This window comes from Penicillium oxalicum, chromosome II (genome assembly GCF_001723175.1).
Source record: "Penicillium oxalicum strain HP7-1 chromosome II, whole genome shotgun sequence".
NCBI lineage: Eukaryota > Fungi > Ascomycota > Eurotiomycetes > Eurotiales > Aspergillaceae > Penicillium > Penicillium oxalicum.
This window is the reverse complement of record NC_064651.1, coordinates 4,490,894-4,514,926: the sequence shown is the minus strand read 5'-3', so window position 1 is coordinate 4,514,926 and position 24,033 is coordinate 4,490,894. Positions and strand designations below refer to the sequence as shown.

Sequence of the window (24,033 nt, the reverse complement as noted above, 5' to 3'; positions counted from 1 at the left end):
AAACCCACATGGTCAACCTCGTGAAGGGGCTCGGGAGCGTTTTTAGGTCCGGATTCGGAAGGAAGAGAGTTGGGAATGCCACGATTCCTGATGTCAGTTCCGGGCGGCATATCTTGGCTTTGACGGGATGCGTCGAACCTGTCAACTCCAGCTGAGATCCCTACACCGACCCTTGCATGATTGATGTTCTATCCATCAAGATTCGAGTGCTGCAGCTCGCTGGTTCCTCCGTCCTGTCGCCTACGTAAGGCTGGGTTCGCTCTGATGTCGATCACTAGCGTGTCGCCGAGATTCTAATTCCCTCAAGGTAAATCCGCGAAAGTTTTGTTGATTCTTTGCGGAGGCTTGCCTCAATTCCACATAGTTACTGTGGTTGTCGGCGAGGAGTCGGTTTACGTAGTCAGGGGGCTCTTACTGTTGAACTCTGAAACTTTTACGCTACGATGAAGAGGAGTCAGGCTCGTTCGTATATGACATCGCCCGATGTTTCCTTTTCCTCTATCAAGTCGACGAAATCATGGGGAGAAAATAAGACATGCAACATTCAAACGTTATAGGCATTTTTTCCAATGAGAAACCTGATGTACAATTCGGTCATAAACGGAGAAGTGTGGACGGTCAACAGCTCCTAGGAACCGCTTTTCGATGCCAGTACAACAGTCTATATTGATCTGACCAGACCACTTGATCTCGAGTTTCTACCCAAAACAAATTATCACTCCCCAAGCAGGCGCTTCATTGCCAGACTTGACTTATGTCATCCCCTAGTATGAAATCTGCCAAATGACCCAGATTTGTGCAGCTGGTCCGTATGCACTTAGGTGCACGTCCCCCAAGCTTACATTCCACTCACCCCGCCTCTTGAATTGCCGCATGCGGACCAGGATGATTTTTACCACGTCAAAGATAACCTTGGCGCGTGTTCGATGTATACTCTCAGACTCTACTGCACCCAGTCATTGTCGAGAAGCTATGATGTCCACTCGCGTTATTTTTATCCGTGAGTGGATCTCCGTCGATGTTCCATGGCTGGGTAAAAGTGGAAGACGGCGAACGTGTATGCCCTTTACCAAACGCATTTCTATATAGATTGATCTCTCTGCAACCCTCAGCAGCCTGACCAGGCTCTTCTCTGTCGAAATTTGCCAAGCATAATTCAGTACAATTAATTCAGTGTACCTTGTCACTTTCAACATGTCTCCTGCTGTGAAGATCAATCAGGAGCCAAACTTGGACATTAGCTTTCAAGGTACGGGTTTCACTATCCAACGCGGTCACCTAGAGGTTCAAATTGAAGTTAACGAACGATTAATGACAGACTACCTTATTCTGTCAAAACTGGTGTTTGACTGGGCTGATTGTTATGACCACAAGGTGAGTCCAATTGACGCATCCAAGCCGGCCATGGAGAGACGAACGGACCTCAACACAGGAAGACCAGTGATTAATGCAGCTTATGTGCCATAGGACTGGGATCGTCTTCGCACCATCATTGCGCCAACTCTGACGGTTCGTAATTTACTTTTTTTCCCTTTCTGATCACTTGCCCCTCGGCATCTTCCAGGACTAACATGATTTCCAATCTTCGTGTGCAGGTCGATTACACAAAGATTGGTCTGAAAAGATGGGACAACATGGCCGCCGAGGACTACATGGCCATGATTGCACACCCCGGATTCCTAGGTGATCCGACCGTCAAGACGCAGCATCTGCTCGGTCAGACCTGGTGGGAGAAGATTTCGGACACCGAGGTGATCGGACACCACCAGCTCCGCGCAGCCCACCAAGTCTATACGAATGATGGACTCAAGGAAGTCAAGCTCCGTGGCCACGGACATGCTTACAATGAACACTACTATCGCAAGGTGGATGGGGTGTGGAAATTCGCCGGGTTGAAGCCCGAGGTGGTGTTTAATGAAAAGCGGTTCGAGGACGTATTCAAGGGGCTGGATTGAGGGATATCGTGATGCTGCTTCGTACCTCTCCATTTTTTCAAGTTCTACTCTACGTGCTTCATGTCTGCTCTGTTCACTTATGAATCCCACCCTCGTCGCTCATGTTCGGGTTCCGGTGGCATGTGGACAATGTAGGTGTCAAGATTGTCGATGCAGAGAATACCTCTACTTTCCTAGCGACAATGAAGCCTATGATGGCTCTTTGAATGCGCCCATCTTTACTTTCTAAACCTTCTTCAGCCCTCCCCGACCAAGGTAGTCCTTTCACTCGAGTGTTCCTATCCCGCACTACTGCCAAAAGGCCTCTTGCAGCGCATCGCACATCAAAGTAATGCATCGCTTCCCTTCGGAAAGCACCCCGTCCATTGCCAAGAATGGATGCGGCATGCCCTTCATCACTTGAAGATTCACCTCGACCCCGGATCTCTGCAGCTTTTCCGCGTACTGCTCACCCTCTGTACGTAGCACATCCAATTCACCGACCATCACGAGGGCCGGTGGAAGCTGGGACCAGTCACCCTTGTAGAACAATGGGCTCGCCTCGGGGTCGGTGCGGTCACTCTCTCGGGGAAGATAATGATCGCGATACCAGATCATCTTGGCCGCGGGGAGCGCAGGGGTACGTTCGTATCGACGATAGGCCTCGTTATTGGCCACCGTCGCCGTATTATCGGTCACCGGGACCGAGAGAAGTTGAACTTGGAAACGAACTGGAGGTGAGAGACTGAGAGCTTTGTGGGTCATGACCGCCGCCAGATTCCCACCCGCGGAAGAACCGCCCGTGGCCATGCGCGAGGGGTCAATCGAGATGGCCGAGGGTCCTTGGTGGACCAGCCACAGAAGTGCCTCCCAGCAATCATGGACAGCGGCGGGGAACGGATTCTCGGGGGCCAGACTATATGAGAGCGATTCCGTCAGGTGGAGAACTTCGTGTGTCACCGCTGTATCAACGGTGCAGGAGGGGCCAGAAAGGCCTCAAGGGAGGGAGAAGGTTCTATCTTACCGGTAATCCACCGTGACCACCACGCAATTGCCTCGCACGCACAAATTCGAGCAGACCACGTTTTCGGTGTTGATGTTGCCCAGTACCCACCCGCCACCGTGAAAGTAAAGCATCACCGGCCACCCATGAGCCGGTGTCGGGCCCTCGGGGGTGAACACTCGAATGGGCACGGAAGGGCCTTGGGTCGCCTGGCGTGGGATCATCAGATCGTGCGTCTTGCCCACTTGCAGCATTGGACCTGCACCGGGTATCAGCACACCGCTGGTACGCGATGCAGCGACAGGCTGCAAGTGGACCTGTTGCTTGTCGATGAGATGTGTATTGTAAAAGTCGACATATTCTGGATCCAGTAGATGCTTCACGGACTCATGCAGGGGATACGGAGGTTGTTCAACGTCCGGGAGAGCCATGACAGTCGTGGTTGAATGGTTTCTGGAACAGGAACAATGGTGATGGAGGCAGAGAAAGTGGAAAGCCAGTGATGGAGTCCGTTAAGCAATTGAATTCCAGTTCAAGTATCGGTTGGAGAAGTGGCAGGAGAGAATTGAACTTCCCCTCCACGACGATTGATCCCTTACGTTGCAGATCGTCCATCGTAACAGGAACTCAACTCTGTGGGCATTACGGTGGTAAATACTTCGTGCGGGGTTCAGTCTGACCCGATCTACAACTTTCCACTTTCACCTCGCTATAAGCGGAAGTCTGGAGGTCGGTTACGAGATCATCTGCAGGTGTCCCGTCCCACCAGTGCGCGGTGGCGGTGTGTGAGGGGAAAGTTGAAAAGGTTCTCTTTTCACTCCCCAGAGTGAGTGAGAATTTGTTCTTTTGAGGGCCCATGCGCTTAGGTGGTACTACTCCCAGGCGCGTCGGAGTCGGCTACTGCAAAGGAGGCTTTTTATGTAAATGCGCAAGTATGAAAAACCATGGCATGTACCATTTTCCGTCCAGGACAGTCCAGGGACCTTTCTGACCGGATACAGCATACCCGTGGAAAGTTCCAACTTGTAGGTAGCCTTCAGAATCAATTGATCGCGCAGGTTTGAATGAAAGCCTTTGGCTCTGCCTTTGACACGGATCTGGCCCAAAGGTGCTACCCTGTTTATGTCAGTGAAATCGGTCATAAAAATAGGAAAAGCCAACACAACTGGAGCCAGCCTGGAGTCAAATAACATATATGTATTAATCCGATCAAGCTGGAGCTTTGTGGTCTTCGAATATCTGCAGACTCGTGGAATTGACCTTGAATGCAGGTAGGTGGAGGCTGTCCCAGGACTGGAACCTTATCAACTGGATATCCAGCACAAGTGAAGTCCGGTCAGATGAGACCTCCGTGCACTGTCTACCTAAAGTCCATCGGATCAATCCTCAGTGCTCCAAACCTGGAAATCTGCTGAGACAAATTTCCTTGGTCAGCCGAATCCCATCACCGTGTCTCGATCAATTTTGGAGGTCAAGCGGGCAATCCTTTCGATCTAGTCAAGTACGTGACATGCATCGAATGGAAGAAAAATTCTCGATTCTTGCTACCTACCAGCGAAAGCCCGCTTCCTTGACTAGGTTTTATCTCCTACTAAACGGCCGACTACGGGGCTACATGAACAATGCATGGTCGATTAATTGATTGGATTCAAGAATCGTCAGCGTCCTCATAATAATAAGAATCTTCGTTTCCGTATAATGACCACCATCCTTCACGCTGCGCACTTTATTGCAAATTGACAAAAAGACCCCCGTCTACCAACAACTGCGCACCAGTCTATTCATCCAGGGCACAATGTCAGTACAGGTCATTCAAATCATGACGAACACGCTCTTCAAACGTACCACATATCCACTTAGTTCATCACAGGCCAAAAAGACAGCCGGCCCAGCCAGATCAGGCGGCTGACCCAGCCGCCCCAATGGAATTCGACCTTCCATGTACTTCTTCTTTTCCGGATCCGCCAGGTCTGCATCGTTGAGTTGCGTTCGAATCGTACCGGGGAGGAGGGCATTGCATCGAATTCCATATTTGCCCAAGGCCACCGCACACGACTGCATCAGACTCAACACACCGGCCTTGGTGGGAGTGTAGTGGGTTTGTTCGCCGCCACCGACGAGGGCGGAGATGGAGCTGATGCCAATGATGGAACCTCCGGAAGGCGATTGTGCAAGAGCCATCTGTCGAGCTGCTGCTTGTGTTGCGAAAAATGCCCCGGAGAGATTGGTGGCCACGGTCTGGTTAAAGAGGGATGTTTCAAGCCTGTGATTGCAAAACATTCGGGTGAGTTCTCCCACTCCCCGTCTTGATTTCACAATTCCTGTCAAACTTACTCAAGGAAATCTGCAAATTGGCAAATGCCAGCATTGCTGACAAAGATATCCAGACGCCCGAATGCCTCGACAGTCTTTGCGACAAACTCTTTGCCCGTCTCAGGTTGCGAGATGTCCCCGGTTACGGTGATAAATCTCGTTTTTTCGGCACCCTCCTCAATCTGATTCACCTCCTTGTTGAGAGCCCGCAAGAGTTCCTCTTCTTTGGGTCCGCCCAAACGACTGATTGCGACTTTGGCTCCATGACGAAGGTACTCCAGGGCAATCGCCTGGTGAGAAGAGGGTTGAGTCAGCTGACGAACCAAAATATCATAGCTCTTGCCCGGAGAGAAGGTTCTTTTACCCGTCCAATGCCGGTAAGACCGCCGGTAATGGCTGCGACTTTGCCAACTAGCAATTGCGGAAGGGACATGCTGTATTTCGCCCCGAGTGTCTGCTGTAAATTGGACCTTGAGATTGCGTCGAGAAGAGCCGAGTAACTTTTCAAATCTCAACGACCTGCTGCGATGATGACTCGAGAGAGAACTATCCTGAAATGAACACCAGCACAACCAAACTTCATACCCCGCCAAAAACACGCGCGGATGAAATGTCCCCGGCCGATAAGACCTCGGATCTCGCGTTGATGTTGGCCCGAGTGTGGGGTACGGTGTCTTCCTCCCCACCAGCCCATGAGGGGCAAGTTCGCGCTGAAAGCTCTACGGTTGAGAGCAGATGTAGGTCGCACATTGATTAGCGTCCATTCAGCCGAATCCTCTCCAAATCTCCATCTAAGAGTGATTTCTCAGGTGTTGGACTGTCTGTCACATCAATGACAGGCTTATCTGTTCCTTTCACGGAGAAGGGCGGTTACAAGGAGCCGACTAGAACAACTTCATCGACTATGCAAGTCACTTTACGCCCATAGAGAATAACGGTCGACCTCATCCGCCAGAGTTAGATGGCCCTCTTTCGGGCTCGAACCAGAATTCGAGAATGGACCTCATGCTTCATGGTGTGACTGGGTAAAAGGTCATTGTGAAGAATAGCAAATCACGGGCCTCACACTGACTGACCTTAACTCCTTTGTATCGCACACAATTTACACACCACTTTTCTCAGTCTACCGAGGCTCACAAAACCGGTTCTTCATGAGAGAAATGGAAATTGGCTCTCCCTGGACATTGTCTCATTCGCATAATTTGCGTGAGTCAAAGAAAAAGAACTATGTGGTTTCTAGGCCAAGATAAAGTTTGGGAAAAAGCGAAAACACAAGCAATGCAATTTGGGGGAGTCTAGTCGTAATTAATGCCCTTCAGATGTACCACTTGAAATCTGGTCCTCCGGGGCGCGTAAGCTCTTCTGAGGCGCAGGGGTAAGAATTGCCGATGCTGGAATCAGAGGCGCAGCGGGATTGAGCTCCAGGCCGAATCCGGGCTTGTCCAGTACGGAGACATCAAGGTATCCATTCACGGGAATGGGTTCGTTGACAAACAAGTTACCAAAGACGGGCTCCACGGTCTTTCCATCGGCCGAGTTGGCCAAGTATTCTTGGAAGGGGCAGTTGGACTGAGACACCACATAGTGATATGAGTATGGCCCGGAAGCGTGAGGGACGACGGGGATATCGTAAGCAGCGGCGAGCGCTGAGACCTTCAGCAGTTCCGTCATGCCGCCGACCCACATGACATCAGGCTGGATGATGTCCAGGTTCCGTCCTTCGACAAGCTTGCGGAAGCCGTAGCGAGAGTACTCGTGCTCGCCAGTGGTGAATTTCACCGTAGGGTGTGCCCGCTTGAGGAGAGCGTGGCCGTCAAAGTCATCGGGAGACAGACACTCCTCCCACCAGTCAATGTCCAAGCCCAGCGCTTCGCAGCGCTTGACAAGTTGAATAGTATAGGGCACAGTCAGGGACATGTAGCAGTCGACTCGAAGAGGGAAATCAGGTCCCACGCTCTCTCGCTGCATGCGCAAGTATTCCACATTCTTCAGCAGACCTTCCGTTCCCTCGTCGGGACCATGAGGCAGCGCCACCTTGGCTCCAATGAACCCTGCAGCTTTAGCTGCTCCAGGCTGAGGCCCAGTGCAGTAAAAGTGTAGACGCTCCCGTGTGGCACCGCCAATCATTTTGTAGACAGGCTCATTGCGAATTTTACCCTGAAGATCCCAGAGCGCCAGATCGATTACCGAAATCACCGCCACTGGGAGGCCTTTCCGACCATAGAACATCGAAGCCCGGTACATCTTTTCGAAAAGATTATTGGTGTCTCGAGGGTCTACCGAGAGCAAAATTAGTTTGAGATCTCCTTATCTCCACAAATGACGGGCGAAAACTCACCGGCGCCGATCAGGAAGCGTTCAAAGTGCTGATGGACCAGCCAACATGCAGGAGGGCCACCGAATCCAGTCGCAAACCCCTTTGTGCCATCCGTTGCCTCAATCTCCACGCAGAATGACCCTAGAACGTTGATACCCCAGGAAGTGCGTGATCCACGGTATTCGGCCCATTTGGTCATTGGGGTCGAGATGTTGCTGTCGATAAGCCAGTGGCCGCCTTTGACCTAAACGCGCGAGTCAGTACCCCAGAAGGGGCGAACATCATCTGAAATTCATGATTCACTGTGAGAAGGTTCCTACATTGTGATAGTCACCCCCGGAGCCAACTCCGTCGATGATGAATGTGCGAATTTCCTTGATGCGGGGAAACTCGCGTACAGAAGAACCCTTTATAGAACCCATGGCGGCAAGCAAATAGAACAGAGCAGCAACGAAATGGGAAAACTCGACAACAAGTGTTACTTGAAGTCAATCAAAGGAAGGAAATTCTCACAAAAGCAACTGGTCGTCAAGCGAACTCGTCAGCTTTTGAAGGAGCCATAGAACTAGGAACGTGGGGGAAACCCCGAGGCATCTCGGGGCATTGCTACCCCGAACAGGTGGGTCCGAGGGCGAACGGCACATGCGATTGCCGTTGCTATCCAACGTTCGGTCGCAGGGTGTGTCAGTTTCCCCGAGCGTGCTACAATTCTCACCCGATCCAAATGTGATGTCCCATGATTAAATCCACCACTGACGAGTCCAGTGCCGTGATTTCGGTTGATGTTGTCAATAACCTTTCTCCAAGAGGAAAGTAGGGTTAGAGTTCGTCTCGATCCCTTCAATATTGGATGTTGGCTACAATTCAAACTTCCATAGTCACGCTACCGATCCTCTCCACGATTTGCTAGTTTCGTCCTCAATATATGACTGGGCACATGAATAGTCAATTCCACCCAGAAAGCAGCTCAAAATACCCCCCGAGTCGTGCTCAGGTAGGGCCACCCTTCTCTAGCTCATTTGCAGTCGACTCGAAAGTGAAATTCCATATAGCACTGTGGCAACGATGGCTACGGCATTCAGGTGAATGCTCATAGCATGATTGAATGTAAATTCTCGTTGAGCCTGGCGGACTCTCTGGTCGTCGACACCGGCCTGATCTTTTCCGCGCTCTGTCTTTCCATATTAGTTCACCAGTAAAATCCGCCTGAATTGATATCACGTCAGATGCCCCGACAGGACCACTGACCGAGTGTACGGCGTACAAAGGCCGATTGTGTGGTTCGTGGTCCATACACGAGCCAGTTTAGAGAACTTGTGCCGATAACAACAACGAGTGGTATGACAGCCCAAGAGTCATGAATGATTGATGCTATCGAGCAAGGAGGATGGGTTGCTGCCGTTAAAGCCGCCAGTCCTACTTGCCATTTGAAGTAGACGGGGAACAGTCGCCGCTGCAACACCAGGAATTCGCGCATCGGCAGTTCTTGAAAACATATCTTCGTGTTGACAAAGCTCTGTCGCGTTTTCCGTCAGTATAATATATCTACAAAGTGTAAAGAAGGTCTAAGAAGACGAAAGGTGTGGAAGAGCATGATGATTGCTCATTGGAATGAGCCCCCCCCCCCCCCCCCCCCCCCCATCCCCTATTGCTAACCTAAGATAGGAGGGTTCTTACCTGGTATAACTCAGTTCCAAGTAGAGCACCATACGACAAGATGTGGTAAGGAAGTACACTTCCAGCGGTAGAAAGAAGACGCTCCATCTTCACGACTCTAGTTATTAGTGACGATGGGCAGTGGTTGGGGGATTGAGCTGTTCTTTCCAAAATCACCACGCGACGCGTTGGGCTAAGAATGACAAGAGGACACAATGGGCGGTCAGCATCATGCTGCAATTTCCGAGCAATAACATGATTGGTGAGATTTCTGAGGCTTTTCCTGAGTGAGCGGTTTGCCCGTGCTGATTCTGATGCTGACCAGTGGAAGGGTCTCGTATGATCGCTGTTGAAGATCCGATGAGCCGGGATACGGTTCTGCAGACTTCGACCGCTCAAGCCGTCGCAAGTTGGTGTTTTTTTGTCTTTTTCTTTTATTTTTCTCTTTTTCTCTCTTTTTTATTCGACGGTGACGAGCCTTGAGCAGAACCTAGAGAACTTAAGATAAAGCGTTACATTTGTTGCAATATGCCATGTTCGGACCGCTCTCCGGAGCAGATACCCTGCAGCTTTGCAGTATTGTTTAGATGGTCTTCGAGGCACCTACCCCCTGGACTTTTCTTCCCTCTCACGGAAGCGTTGGAAAAAGGTCATATAACACCATACTAATTCTTCCCTGCAGATCGCACAGGAGCTAAGACCTGATAAGGCTTTTTTTTTGTCGCTCGCTTCCCCATTGACGATTTCAGCTCTGGAAATGACTCCTGTCATGCCTTCGAGTATCTTTCATTTCAGGGACCAAAGAAACCTTCCACCAAATGACCAAGTTGTGGTCGCACAGCATCTTCGTCGTTCGGTCTTGGTAAAAGAGTCCTTGAGCCCGGCGTATCCGAGAGAAATCCCAAAAATGGTTTCATCCCAGATCCAATCATATTGTTCGCATCTGGTTCCCAGTAATGCCACATGGCATCAAACCAGGGCAAGGCCAAGGCAGTCGTGTCGCCTAGATCTTCCAACTCTGGAAGAAAATGAGAACTATTTGTCCAACGTCTATCAGTGACCAACGTTGGACAAGACCCTCACAGACACTCTGCGCTCAACTAGGCACACCGCTTGATCTTGCTGAACCTGGTCAAGACATTACGCAGCCCAAGACCTTGTGACCAGGGATCACACGAAGCCGTCTTGATCCAGTTTTTATCGGTGGGTCCATAAATGGAAGGTGTGACTTTCGATTCATTGGTGCCAACGATTTTTTCCTTTACAGCCCCCTTCAGCCTGAGTTGTGGGTGGTCGGATAGCTCATCGTCCAGCACCTTGTCACCTCCACTGGTATCAATGTGAGCGATGTTGATGATGCATAAAATGAGAACCGTTTTTTCTCGGTTAGATTCAAAGTTCAATCTAGATCATCTGTAATGACGGTGACCTCAACAGTGGTATGATAAACTCCTCAATCCATGCAATAGATTTGAAACATCGTCAGTGCTGACAAGACATGGTGACCTCACAAAGCCTCTGGAAACAAGTGAGAGAGTGAGAGTTGTGGGATTAACCTTAGAGCACACCATCAAGGTCTCACTACACCTGGGGTGAGCCCACACCAGAGCTGAACACGATGCTCAAAATGAACGTTGCACAGTCCTGTCCAAATATCTCGCCACGCTGAGCGGCTGCAAGGCCAATTTGGGAAATTGCTCCAAGTTTGCTCAGCCTCTTTACCATTCTATTCTCACATCCCTGTGTGCGACACCCGTCCCTTTAGACCGCTTCATAATGGGAGACAGGATGGAGAATTTGACAACTTCCTATCGCCCGATCTCGAATCAAATCTATCGTATAAGCCGCACTAAAAGACTCTGCTAGGATAAGGATATCATGGGTCGTTCTCGTTTAGATACTTCTTTGCTATTCTCAAGATTACCAATTCTTTGCACTCGACCGCGCCTCAATCACATGAACTCCCGCTGGTTTGCTCCAGGGTCTAGATTTCTCTCACCTAGATTTTTTTTTCTACTTAGGGACTTTGCCATTTTCCACACGCGCGTGCTCACGGACCTTGTCTATCGCGAGTCTGGGGCACTCGTTGCACGAATGTGTTACGGTGAGGTGGGAAAGAGCCCATGCTTCAGCCGTCATAGAGTCGAACTTCATTTGAGATAAATGCCTGCCTTTGACTACCTTTGACTGCCCCACAATTATGTGCTAGGTATTCGATTGAGAAAAAGATACTATCTGTCTCTGTTCTCGGCATAAAGCGCAGTGCATCACAACTTGTCTAGGCTCATTAAACATCGCCAGTATTCGACTCAGGTGTCGACCTGAAAGACCTTTACAATGAAAGCTAAAAGAGGTGCGGAGCGACGGGAAACCGAGAATAATCCTGGCCAAGACCAAGATCCGCTCGAGAGACGAAGACTTCAGAATCGAGTATCACAAAGAAACCACCGTGAGTTTCTCTCGACTCTGTGGGCTGAATGGATCCTAACAAGAAGTTTGTTCCAGGTCGAAAAATTCGAGATCGTATTGCGAAGCTCCAAGAGCGTGTCGTTGCCAATGAACTCCGAGCGGCCGCGGTGTTAAACGGATGGGATCAGTTATACTCTTCGCCGCCTGCTATGAGTGATATCTGTACCTCTCACACACTGGGGGGCGCTGAGTGGTATTCTGGTGATGATATCCCGGCGTTTCTTGCTTCGAGCTCCCTATCATCGCCAGGCTTTGCATGTGGAGGATCAGAAATATGGCCGGTCTGGTCTGATATTACATTTCAGCCGTCGCCTTCGGCATCTGCATCGGCATCGAGTGACTCGATAAGATCTTGGAAGCCAGGCCCTCTACTAGATGAACAAGCCCATTGCGCGCTTGGATCGGAAGATGCAGCGCCTCTAAGCACAGACCAATCCTTCGACATGTGCAGCGGGAGCGCAGGAACACCAGAGGAACAATTTTTCGATCATGCACATTCCAATCTAGGCGTCTCAACCTCCCACCGCCAGCCACTGGTTTACAACGTCAATGGTGAGCTTTACTCGTTTTATAACCCGCCCACGGCCGTTGACCAGAAATCCAGCTCTGCCGAGGCTAATTAACCTCTTTTCGTATTTTCTTCTTAGAACACTCTTTGCCCCAAATTCTCAAGTCGCTTAGCAATGCATGTCCTCAATCGCAAATCATCGTGGTGGTTTCGTCGGAACATGTCACCAGCACTACGGGACCTACTGCCCTTCCTCCGTGTATATTCCCATACACCGATTTCACGGCTCTACCGGTGCATCACAACTTTGGTCATCAAAGTGCCATCTGCCAATGGCAGTCTCAACCCGTCTCTCGAGATATTAACGCCTGGGCGAACGTCAGGTCTTTTTATGAGCCTCAAGGTTTCCCCGGGCCAGTTGAGACAATTGAGTTTTCTGGCTCGGTCAGATGAGACAGAGGCGGTGGCATTGATATCTTCTATTGCAGCGTGCCGCTTTCAAGGCGGATTTTTCAGCTTAAATTTGGGATTAATAAAGTACCATATTGAAATCCAAAAGCAATTTGACACGCGCTTTTTGCCGGCCCACATAACGGGCAGTCCTGAGAGATGAAAATAACAAGAGAGACCGAGGAAACCCACCACCTTATACATGCAGGGCCATCTGCAGATCACCGCAAGGACTGTCGGTAGATTGTTTCAAGAATTAGTTCACATTTACACATTCTCAAATCCAGCTGGAGGAAATTGTACAAGTCTGTAGATCCACGCAACATAAATGCCCCCCAAAAAATACAAAAATACTCTCCTGTCGTAGAACTGAGCTTCAAGCGGAGTATCTCAGTGAGATTCCGCTCACGGGAGAAACTCTTCAACTGCGCTCAGCAATCTGATCCTCGGTCCACTCCCACAACTGCTTCGCCATCTCGGAGTCTTGCACAAAGGCACTGCCATTGCTGCGGAACCCGACCGGGGTGTAGTAAGCACCGTTGGTGAGGTTTTCTTTCGCCGTTGTTGCGGCCCACAGAGAATTCAGCGCTCCGCTGGTGACCTTGCGGAAGAAGAGTGACCCTGCAAAGGTCAATCCGCGTTCCATTACCGCACTGGTGGCTTTTGTGTGGGAATACAAATCACTGTTGACCGCACCCGGATGCACCGCCACGGACAAGATTTCCGGGTTTCGGCGGGCGAGCTCGGCTGCGAACAGAATATTGGCTGCTTTGGACGCACCGTATCGCGTCCAGGTACTGGCGGCCAAGAGTGATGGGGTCGAGGTCATTGCCTCCAGGGTCGAGGGACTGAGAACATGGGCCACGGATGCCACAGTCACCACACGCACATCGGGCTGCTGACCCTTCGCGTTGAGGTCGGCGGCGGTCTTCTTCAGGGTGGGCATCAGTAGCTTGGTGAATAAGAAATGGCCAATATGATTGGTGCCAAACTGGATTTCAAACCCATCCTTGGTCTTGTCGGGAGGATTGCCCATCGTTCCGGCATTGAGAATCAGAATGTCCAACCGATCACTGTCGGCTTGGAATTTCTCTGCTCCCGCACGGATGGAATCAAACGAGGAGAGGTCAAGGGGAATGTGGCGAATGTCCACCGGGGTTGAGACTTGTTTTTTGACCGATTCCATGGCGGCGTGAGCCTTGCTCTCCGTGCGTGCGGCAAGATAGATGCGCCCAGGACGATGTTTTGCGAGTTGCAGAATGGTCTCTTGACCAATACCCGCATTGCCTGTAGTAAAGCACCCGATGAATGTCTCTGTCAGCATGGATGGTCCCCCGATGCTCATCAACCCCCAAGGTGGTTGGCTAGTGACACTCTCAGCGCTATGATGGCTGCGGTGGAAATCTTACCTCCAGTGACCAGGATGGTCTTGCCCTCAATGTCGGAGATGTCTCGCTCTGGTTTGAAAGAGGCCCCAAGCAAGCCAAATGTGGCCTCGCTCAGTGTCGGCCCGAAGCTCGACAAACCCTCTAGGGGATGCCGCAAAGCATAGGTAGCAAAGCCACCGGTGGCAAGAATGTCCTGAAGGTCCATGAGTGCAAGGGTTGGTTCGTTCAGAGGATTCCGCCTTTCCGTTGTCGCTGTTGCGGGAGGTCTCGTTGTTAAATGGCCATCATGGAGACCGAGTGGACAGGATTCTAGGGAAATAGTCTCCACGTGTAGGGGAGTTTCAACTGCTCAACTTACTTGAGTGGGGTCAACCTGGCAAGCTTGTGGAATTATGGATGCAGGTCCGCGCGCTGGGTCCGCTTAAAAATGGAAAGATATCGTGGGCCGCCATGAGCCGTGCGGTGTTCTTCTAAGCCACTATCGCCGTGGTTGGTATGTAACTATGCCCAGAAATCCGTTGGCTTTTGATCTGCCTAGATTCATGATGCACGGGTCTGAGTATTTTGCATTTGTTTCATTAGGTTTGATTAGGATGCCTGTGCAATGCATTCATATTCGAGTTGGTCAATCAAGTATGGCAAGCAGGCATCATAGAGTCGTAGAGTCATCTACTGAGATGTGGCAGAGATGAAGATTGTTGATCCCCCGGGTCGTGTCGTGACCCGAAAGTACATCAATGAAGATGTGACCCTATTCGGGCAGTTCAATGTTCCGCTCCGACGGGCCCGAAGTGAAGTCTCCGTGGCTCATTTCACGGCGAAGTTGCCGGGACTCTTCCACTCCCTTTGAGCCTCAGGCCTGAAAGACGGTAGCCTGCAGTCTGCGCAATACCGTCAGATTGACTATTGACCAGTTCCTGAAGACCTTGGACTACACATGGACAGATAGGCACTATACGGTCAACGATCATAATACACTTTGACTTTGATCTTCATCATCGCTGTGAGAGGTCACAAATCATACCGGGAAGGCTCCAAAGTTCAGGTAACCTTGGTGTTCCCTAATGTGTCTATCTCCGACTTGTTTGCACATCTCCCCGTTGAGGTAGTAAGCTACAAGAGTGAAATTGGATCACTAAGCACTAGGCTGCCTCAGTTCGCCTATACGATGTATGAATGCTGCGTCACGGAGCCCAGATCTCACTGTATAGTCAGATGCTCTTTCAAATCTGAGTAGCTCACAGTCTCAACACCATCGACAATTTCCAAGAATGCAAAATAAGCTTTGGACCCTCCGTTAGCCTGGACCCTCCATAATTGCGGAAGCAGGCACCGAGAAACACCAGATTTCCGTCACAATTTCTATCCATGTAGCCCGCCAGTTCAAGACTATGTTCAAATAGTTGCCCAGAAAGTGAAGTTCGGAATGATCTTCTGGTACCATCAGTTGAACAATCAATCTATAAAAAAAGTGCAAAGGACCACAGATACTCTGTCTTCTTTCGCTTCGGGTGTCGGAGGAAGGCTCTGCGTGACCATCGCCCTCGTGTTCTAAAGGGCCGAGGAACTGCGCGAGTCCAGGGCCTGGCTGTGGACTCTCGTCCTGACACGTGAAGGAACCTTGCCAACTTGCCAACCCCAGACATCACCCGAGACCCCACGAACAGAACCATCCATGGGAGATGCGTGGGTGGCTTGCTGGACTCACTAGCTCTCCGCGCGGGGATTCAGCTCCACCTCCGCTCGATCCTACCAACTTGAATTTTCAGGGTTTGGCTCGAACCATCTTGACGGGCAAGTTCGGAAGACTTGAGCCGATTGATTGGTGTCAAGTGTATGCCACACAGGGTCTGCACGTCAATACAGAAACGCAGACACTCTTTCAACTTTCATCGCCCAGAGACATGTGGACGTGACACCTCAGGCACAGATCGCCGCTTCAACAGCGTCCGCAAATTCGTCATCACTAATTTCAGTTGAATGGACAGGAGGCGCTGACGAGTCCGTAGGAGCCTTGTGTGGAAGTCGTTCAAAGACTGACTTCCCAAGCCATCAGAATGACCGGTCCTTGGGGAACTGAAAATCTTGAATCTATCTCTGTCAAATTTTGAGATGTCCCAGGGTGGATGACAAGGTTCCAGATTCTTTCAAGCAGCAGAACCATATGCACATCTCGGTGCATCTCTATTAGTGCCCGGACTCTTTTCGTCTGGGGCCGTTGGCCCTGCCAGTTGGCACGGACAATCGCGGGGTCAATACTACTGGTTACAAGGTCTGTCTTGGGGACCTGTTACCCACACGGTCCCATCACCAGGACTGCAAAGCGTGCAGCTTTGCACGTTGCATCCTCATGAGCATTGAAAAGGCCAGTGTGGCGAGTTTCGAATTCAGACACAGCTCGGTATGCCTGAAAGACCAAGTGAGACGGTTATTGAGGGCACATTGCCAATTATTAGTCGGATAAAATGGCAAAGCTAATTTACAAACGTGGTCCCTTGACACAGGTTGAGGTCTATCGCGACAAATTGAGAAAAAAAAAAGATGGGAGGTTATTCACATATTGCCACATCCGCATTGTGACCAACTGACCATGGCTCCGCCAAGTATGACCATTGACGCGCTATGTAGTATTCAGTGTCAGTTCGGGTTTCATTTGAATCAAGTCTGCCTGCTGAAACATGAAAAGAAAATCTCCCGTGCCTTTTTTGTTTCTTGTTTGATGTGTCGCGTGTGGACGAAATCAATCAATACCGGAGAAGATGAGGGCACTTGTGAATTTTCAATTCTTCCAAATTTACCCTACTGACCCTCGTGTGGCTTGGCTTGATGCAGCCAAAAAGCTCATCGTGGACCACTCAGGCCCCCCTTTGCTTCCACTTTCCACCCCCCCAAATTGGCCTCCGGGCGGTTCCTGTCCTCCCGCCGAGTCCTGATTATTACATGATCACCGCACCGACCCACCTCCACCATCGTTAGTACCACCTCGAAGTTCGAACACACCCCCGTTCAATCGTCCACTCCGCTTTCCTTACTCTCTTTGCCTTCTTTCATCACGCCCTGGCCATCCAGAGAACGAGTCGTCTCCTGCGAGGGGACTGCGCGCGATGAGTACCACGACCGAATCTCGCACGGAACTACCTGCGCCCGAGCAGGCCAGTCCAGCGCCGAGCGCAACAGGTTCGACAGGGACGTCCGGAATCACAGTGCGCAATGGTCCCGGAGGTCAACCGCTCAGCTTCAGAAGGTGAGCACGTGAAAAATGTTTTTTTTTCTCTTGAATCTGTCTTTCAGGCCAGAAGACTCCAATCAAGCAAAGCCAGAGGAAGAGGGAGACGGGGGAGGATGGTCGGGCGGTGCAGGACAAGAGAAGAGGCCATCGTCAGGGTTTTCAGCTCCTCGTTCTGGCAGAAACGTGTCCGCCGAATCAGGTGTGGGAAGCAGGTGTCATTTGGAAACTGCATACTAACGTGGTTGATACTACTTCTAGACAACGTGCGTCCCGCGCGTGCGAGGTACGTCCCTTTTGTGTCGAGGCCTGACGCGATTTGGTGCGCTGGAGACTTGGAGGGGGGCAGCCTCGGCTGGTACTGTGCCTCGGCCCTTTTTGCTGCCACACAGCTCTTATCGCCAGGCCGTTCAGCTTATCCCAAGATAACCAGGTCCCGCGAGCGCATCAGGACCCCGTTTTTGGTCAAATCGTGAGTTTGCGATCGAGTTTTGCTAACGCACAGGTTCATTTCGATGATGTAGACATGTCATTCACGCAAAGTCAGTACTTTCACCCGGTCGCGATGCGCCGCTCCCTTCCCAACGGCCCCCTTCCGGCTGACCACCCAATCAGGTTCGCTGTGATGCTGCCAGTCTCGGAGTCCCATGCACCAACTGCGTCGCCTTCTCCATCGAGTGCAAAATCCCAACCCCGAAACGAAAAAAGAACTCGACAAAGGCCCGAGAGGAGAGTCGCTATGGCGATAGTCCACCCCCCAACAACACTGCCTCCTCGCTGGTCGACGCGGCGGTGCCACCCTACCGACCGGATCAGCCCGAAGATCCTCACCATCCGGACACCGATTCAAAGCCCCGCGATTCGAGCTCGGAAGATAGGGAGGATGGGTCATTTGGATGGCGCAAAGAACGTATGGCTACTTCCGGCATGCCGATCACCTCGCTCACCGAGTCCGAAGCCGCTCAGCAAGCTTCCACAGATAATGCCTACGCCCAATTCATGAAACCCAAGTTTGCTCGCGCTCCAATCAAGGAAGCCGGTCGCGTGGCCTACTTGGGTGAATCGTCAAATCTCTCCCTCCTGGTACAAGACCGACACGGAACCACCGATGTTGTGCACTATCCTCTGCCGCCCAACATCCGTGGGTCGCGGGCGCGCCTGACCGACCTAGACAATCTCGAGATTGACATTCTCCACCAACGAGGCGCCTTCCTCCTTCCCCCAAAACCTCTCTGCGATGAGTTGGTCGACGCTTACTTCAAATGGGTGGCTCCCATCGTGCCCATCATCAATCGCAGCCGCTTCTTGCGCCAATACCGGGATCCGAAGAATCCACCCTCGCTTCTCTTGCTGCAGGCCATTCTGCTGGCGGGCTCTCGTGTCTGCACCAATCCACAGCTGATGGATGCCAATGGGTCCACTACCCCCGCGGCTATGACCTTTTATAAACGGGCCAAGGCCCTATACGATGCCAACTACGAAGACGACCGGGTAACGATCGTGCAGGCCCTGGTTCTCTTAGGTTGGTACTGGGAAGGACCAGAAGATGTGACCAAGAATGTCTTCTACTGGACACGGGTGGCGATGGTCGTCGCTCAAGGCTCGGGCATGCATCGCAGTGTCGAAACTTCGCAGCTGAACAAACCTGACAAGCGTTTGTGGAAGCGCATCTGGTGGACCCTCTTCACTCGAGACCGCTCGGTGGCCGTTGCTCTCGGCCGTCCGATCGGCATCAACACCGATGATTCCGACGTGGAAATGCTGACCGAGGACGATTTCATCGAGGATGAGCTGGACGCTCCGGCGGACTACGCCCCTGATCCGGTGCATGTGCAGTTCTTCCTGCAATACGTGAAACTCTGCGAGATCATGGGACTGGTCCTGTCTCAGCAATACTCTGTTGCGTCCAAATCACGGCGCATGAATGCGATGGATCTCACTCATTCCGATATGGCCTTGGCCGATTGGCTGCAGAACTGTCCCAAGGAAGTTTGCTGGCAACGATCCCGCCATCACTTTTGGGCAGCGCTACTCCATTCCAACTACTAGTACGTCACACCCCTCCTCCTCAGAAAGTTTGGAATGCTTGAAAACTTGTCGCGGAAAAATCAAAACTTACTTTCTGTCTCTCTGCAGTACCACTCTGTGTCTGCTACATCGAGCTCACATGCCTCCTGCCTCTTCAGCACCCAACAGCTACCGTGTCGAAGAGATGGCATATCCCTCGCGAACCATTGCTTTCCAAGCAGCCGGGATGATGACCTCTATCACCGAGGCCCTTCAGGCGCACAACGAAATACGCTACACCCCAGCTTTCATGTATGCGGATGCCTCTCTCTTGCTAGCTGTCATCTGTTCATTAAGAGGATGCACTGCTGACCGATTCATTCTACAGTGTTTACAGCTTGTTCTCGGCCCTCATTATGCATGTCTACCAAATGCGATCCTCGGTCCCGTCCATTGTGGCTACTTGCCAAGAGCGGATCAACGTATGCATGTCGGCTCTCAAGGAAGTGTCCAAGGTCTGGCTGGTGGCCAAAATGGTCAATACTCTTTTTGAATCCATTTTGGGCAACAAAGTTTTGGAGGAGAGATTGCAAAAGGCCGCAGGAAAACGGCACCAACGCCGGCCTCACGAGCCAACCGCCGCCGCTGCCGCCGCCGCGGCTGCTCCGGCAAAGGCTCCCAAGCCAATTCCTCCCAAGAGGAAGTTTGACGACATGGATTTGGGACTTCCTAACGGGGGTCCCACCCCGCCCGTCTCCTACGAGCGATCCCGTCCGCAAACCCCAGCTGTGACGCCCTCGCGTGAGATCAACCAGCCCCCGCTGAGTCAGATGTCACCACACCATCGCGGGCCCCAGGATCCTATCGTGGGTCCCGCGAACTCGCGTGGGAACACTCGCCCAACCACTCCTTTCAATGCGCAATTCTCCCTACCGGCCACGCCGCCGGATTTCTTCCTCGTTACGCGCAACTCGCCCAATCTATCGCCATCTCTGTGGGAGAATTTCCAACCTGACCAGTTGTTCCCCGACGGCACCGCGATCTTCCCGGAGCTGGCCTCCCCACCGCCGCCTCCGTCCGTTGATCCTTCGGTACAGGTGCCCTCACATATGCCCAACAACCCCAGCATGGGTCAGCGGTCGATGATGGGAAATGCCCCAGCAGCCGTCCCCAGCCGCAACATGTCAGTCTCCCAGGGTAGTCCTCAGATGATGTCCGGCATGCCGGGAGCGATGGGCATGGGACCCGGAGGCTCGCAGCAGATGTTTAGCATGGATGGTCAACCGTGGCCCATGCAGAATCTCGATGGGACGATGAATGGCAGAACGATGGATGCTACCAGCCAGGATGACAACTGGAGCACCAGCTCGCGCAGTGGACCAACCGCACCCACAACGCTGAATGTAGAAGACTGGTACGTGACGAGCGGAAATTGTTCTTGATCAAAGGCTCTCCATTCGGACTAACTCTGGTGCAGGTTCCAATTTTTCGGTATCAATGGGGGCTTTGCTGATCTTGCGGCTTAAGTTGGATTCTTCAACTAGGTCTCGTTTCAATGGCGCAATGAGTGTTTCTTTTTTTCTTTTTTTTTTTTTTCAATCTCTCTATCTCCACGCACCTTGGGGGATCTTTGCGGCGTACCTGTAAATAGTGTGCTCCATCGGACTCTTGTCTATCTTTGGCAGGCGTTTTGGGTTCTCTTATCTCTGGTCGGCGTCGGGGGTGTTACCAGTTTAGTGGATTGTCGTCGCTTAAAATTAGGTGATAGGTTGTCTCCTTATATGTATTCCAACTATCTTTCGGTCCACGTCGAGCCACTGGATGAAAAGTATTTTGGCCCTAGTGAATTCTTCCAATCTCTAAGCTATTCGCTCAAGACCTAACATAGCAAGCATCACCTCCCGCCTGCATCCCACGTCCATGTTCTACTCAAGGACAAGGATCTTAAATCCTTGAGGTACAGACCATTTGTCTTCACAGCTCGCTCCATTGCTCCACGATACCTCGACTGCTGCACGTCGGGAGCCGGCATCGTCCCAAGGACCAAGCCATCAACTGGCCAATTCGCCCCCGCGGTGCGGCCCCACGCCGTCCCGTCGGCGAGTCACCGACGGCTCTCTTTCGGTGACTCGTGAATTCGAGTTGGGGTCGTACATCATTTCCTACCCCATCCCGGTTTCGGTGGTTTTTGCACATATATTTTGTCGACGCGCTCGCCAGATCTTCGAGTGTTTGTCCCGGCTTCTGCTTCTCTCCCACCTTCACTCTTTAGCAATTGACCTGTATCTCGTGCCGTATCACCAGCATGACTGAGGCGCCCGCCATGTCCTCCGTGACCCCGCGCTACCTGACCGGAGACAAAGCCGGCCTGCGCGAGTTTTTGGACAAATTTGATGTTAGTTGACCGTCGTCTTGCAGGAGCCCTAATCGTCTGTGAGGACTAGAAGACCACTGACTTTTGCTCAACATATAGGTCTTTCTGTTCGATTGCGACGGTGTGTTTTCGATGTGTTTCCCCCCGCATGCAAGATCAGAGTCTCCGATTTCCGGGAGTGATCCTGCGATCTAGTTCGCAATTGTTAACGCTAACTATTTTTTCAAGGCGTACTCTGGTCTGGAGATCATGTCTTTCCAGGAACAGTTGATACATTGGAATTGCTGCGAAAGAATGGTGCGTATGGTCTCCGTCTTCTTGAGAGCGTGACTTGCCAAAGTGATGACGAGACTGATTGGCATCTGCAGGGAAACAAGTCGTCTTTGTCACGAATAACAGCACCAAATCGCGCGCCGATTATTTGAAGAAACTGGAGAGTCTCGGGATTCCCAGCAATGTGGTCAGTCCCCCAAATCCTTCCTTGATTTGTTTTTAGTTTTTAGTTTTTTTTTTTTCTTTTTCCAGGCACGACAAGTATCCACTGACTGCTCGACAGGAAGAAATCTTCTCGTCGTCATATAGCTCATCAATCTACATCTCGCGGATCCTCCAACTACCGGAGAACAAGCGCAAGGTCTACGTGATTGGAGAATCCGGTATCGAGCAAGAGTTGCGCTCTGAAAATGTCCCCTTCATCGGCGGGACGGACGCGGCTTATCGCCGCGACATCCAGCCTGAAGACTACAAGCGCATCGCCGCAGGGGACACTTCCCTTCTTGACCCCGAAGTGGGAGTTGTTCTGGTTGGGCTCGACTTCCATCTGAACTACTTCAAGCTCGCTCTTGCGTATCACTACGTGAAACGGGGTGCCGTCTTCCTCGCCACCAATGTCGATTCGACCCTTCCCAACTCCGGCACGCTCTTTCCGGGAGCTGGGTCGATGAGCGCTCCGCTGATCATGATGCTGGGGAGGGATCCCGTGGCCCTGGGGAAACCCAGTCAGGCCATGATGGACGCGATCGAGGGTAAATTCAAGTTTGACCGCAGCCGGGCATGCATGGTGGGTGATCGAGTCAACACGGATATTCGATTCGGTATTGAGGGAAAATTGGGCGGAACCTTGGGTGTCTTGACGGGCGTGAGTTCAAAAGAAGAATTTGTCTCGGGATCCATTCGACCGCTGGCCTATTTGGATAAGCTGTCGGACTTGCTCGGCGTGGAGCAGTGAGTATCTAGTGATGGCCGGCAGTGGTGAGAAAGTTCCAGCCAGCATGACATATACGAGTGGTCCGTCACTATGTAGGAGGGGACATCCTACGCTCCAGTCAGTAATCCAGCATCGTGTCACCGAACCGGTCTTTTTGCGGTATTCATCATGTGGTTACACCATCTATGACAGAATAGAATCTTACACCTGGAATATAAACATGTGGATATGCATTTCTGCTCATTGCATCAGACAGAAATCAATAAAATAGAAAGAAGAAGAAGAATCTCAGCTTCCCTCCTCCCTAGATATATGGTGGATTGACTTGCAGCTGAGGCTGACGTGAGTTCAGAGCGCCGAGACGAAGATCATACCAGACTCGTTATACAATTGCCCCTTTGTGATTTTCTTCAACAAACAATCCTCGACATTGGCCCTTGAACAAAACTGAAAACGAAAGTGTTCATCCACAAAGCTCTTTGTTTTCTTTCTGGCCATGATAGACACGAGCACCCAAAGTCGATCGTGCCAGATTGGAGTCCCCCGATGGTGACCTCGCAGCGAACTGGTGGTGTGACATCTGAGTCAACAGATCGCTCGAAGGATTGGTACATTTTCAGCTCTTAAGCGAGAGCGGCCTCGGCATCCCTGCTACATACGAAGCTTAAAATTGCTCATGTGAATATTCTCATACTCTGGGTCAGATTCAGCGCGAGTTATGATATCACACACTTACATCAAGTACACTCATACACACACTGTCTCTTTCTCTCTCACCCTCTTTTTCTGGCTGTCCCCGGCTGAACCGCTGACCAAACTTGGATACGACTGTACCAGACATGGGGGGGGGGGGGGGGGGGGGGGGGGGATCAGAGAACTCAGATCATCACGATCGGGTCCGAGACGACTGGTAAGGTAGCATCCACTTGATACCCAAGAGAGCGGAACCTACAGGGAGCCATCCCCGTCCCAAATGCGATGTGAATCATACCAGAACTATGTCGGGCCTCACTATTCGTCCTCCAAGGACACCCTCACCCCTGTCATGGTATCCAGACGAGGGTCCCGCCACGAGGTGCCAGGGTATCACAGTTCATGCAGGACTCGTATGAGCATGAAACAAGCAGCCTCATATAAACGGGTTCCTGAAGGCGATGCGACGCGAGCGACCTCGTTTGAAC

General features: G+C 51.5%; 8 protein-coding genes across 8 annotated transcripts; 4 read left to right on the top strand and 4 right to left on the bottom strand.

Moving 5' to 3' along the window:
• Positions 1 to 1,194: 1,194 nt before the first annotated feature.
• POX_b03428 (Scytalone dehydratase arp1) lies at positions 1,195 to 1,955 on the top strand (the record flags this gene model as incomplete). Its single annotated transcript, XM_050112324.1, has 3 exons — positions 1,195 to 1,374; positions 1,468 to 1,509; positions 1,596 to 1,955. 3 exons carry the CDS (start codon positions 1,195 to 1,197, stop codon positions 1,953 to 1,955), a joined length of 582 nt encoding a protein of 193 aa, XP_049972670.1.
• A 288-nt stretch (positions 1,956 to 2,243) lies between these two features.
• Positions 2,244 to 3,368, bottom strand: POX_b03427 (AB hydrolase superfamily protein; the record flags this gene model as incomplete). Its single annotated transcript, XM_050112323.1, has 2 exons — positions 2,244 to 2,850; positions 2,959 to 3,368. 2 exons carry the CDS (start codon positions 3,366 to 3,368, stop codon positions 2,244 to 2,246), a joined length of 1,017 nt encoding a protein of 338 aa, XP_049972669.1.
• Positions 3,369 to 4,749: 1,381 nt separating this feature from the next.
• POX_b03426 (L-rhamnose-1-dehydrogenase) lies at positions 4,750 to 5,683 on the bottom strand (the record flags this gene model as incomplete). Its single annotated transcript, XM_050112322.1, has 3 exons — positions 4,750 to 5,200; positions 5,272 to 5,540; positions 5,615 to 5,683. The coding sequence occupies 3 exons, from the start codon at positions 5,681 to 5,683 to the stop codon at positions 4,750 to 4,752; spliced, it is 789 nt and encodes a 262-aa protein (XP_049972668.1).
• Positions 5,684 to 6,555: 872 nt separating this feature from the next.
• On the bottom strand, positions 6,556 to 7,989 carry POX_b03425 (L-rhamnonate dehydratase; the record flags this gene model as incomplete). Its single annotated transcript, XM_050112321.1, has 3 exons — positions 6,556 to 7,526; positions 7,589 to 7,811; positions 7,888 to 7,989. The coding sequence occupies 3 exons, from the start codon at positions 7,987 to 7,989 to the stop codon at positions 6,556 to 6,558; spliced, it is 1,296 nt and encodes a 431-aa protein (XP_049972667.1).
• Positions 7,990 to 11,560: 3,571 nt separating this feature from the next.
• On the top strand, positions 11,561 to 12,315 carry POX_b03423 (uncharacterized protein; the record flags this gene model as incomplete). Its single annotated transcript, XM_050112320.1, has 2 exons — positions 11,561 to 11,672; positions 11,729 to 12,315. The coding sequence occupies 2 exons, from the start codon at positions 11,561 to 11,563 to the stop codon at positions 12,313 to 12,315; spliced, it is 699 nt and encodes a 232-aa protein (XP_049972666.1).
• A 756-nt stretch (positions 12,316 to 13,071) lies between these two features.
• Positions 13,072 to 14,243, bottom strand: POX_b03422 (uncharacterized protein; the record flags this gene model as incomplete). Its single annotated transcript, XM_050112319.1, has 2 exons — positions 13,072 to 13,937; positions 14,060 to 14,243. 2 exons carry the CDS (start codon positions 14,241 to 14,243, stop codon positions 13,072 to 13,074), a joined length of 1,050 nt encoding a protein of 349 aa, XP_049972665.1.
• Positions 14,244 to 17,142: 2,899 nt separating this feature from the next.
• On the top strand, positions 17,143 to 20,797 carry POX_b03421 (Cutinase transcription factor 1 alpha; the record flags this gene model as incomplete). The annotated part of the gene is made up of 8 exons (XM_050112318.1): positions 17,143 to 17,282; positions 17,330 to 17,466; positions 17,526 to 17,550; positions 17,670 to 17,736; positions 17,880 to 19,312; positions 19,401 to 19,583; positions 19,660 to 20,685; positions 20,749 to 20,797. 8 exons carry the CDS (start codon positions 17,143 to 17,145, stop codon positions 20,795 to 20,797), a joined length of 3,060 nt encoding a protein of 1,019 aa, XP_049972664.1.
• Positions 20,798 to 21,576: 779 nt separating this feature from the next.
• Positions 21,577 to 22,873, top strand: POX_b03420 (4-nitrophenylphosphatase; the record flags this gene model as incomplete). Its single annotated transcript, XM_050112317.1, has 5 exons — positions 21,577 to 21,666; positions 21,745 to 21,766; positions 21,874 to 21,942; positions 22,014 to 22,105; positions 22,202 to 22,873. The coding sequence occupies 5 exons, from the start codon at positions 21,577 to 21,579 to the stop codon at positions 22,871 to 22,873; spliced, it is 945 nt and encodes a 314-aa protein (XP_049972663.1).
• Positions 22,874 to 24,033: the final 1,160 nt, after the last annotated feature.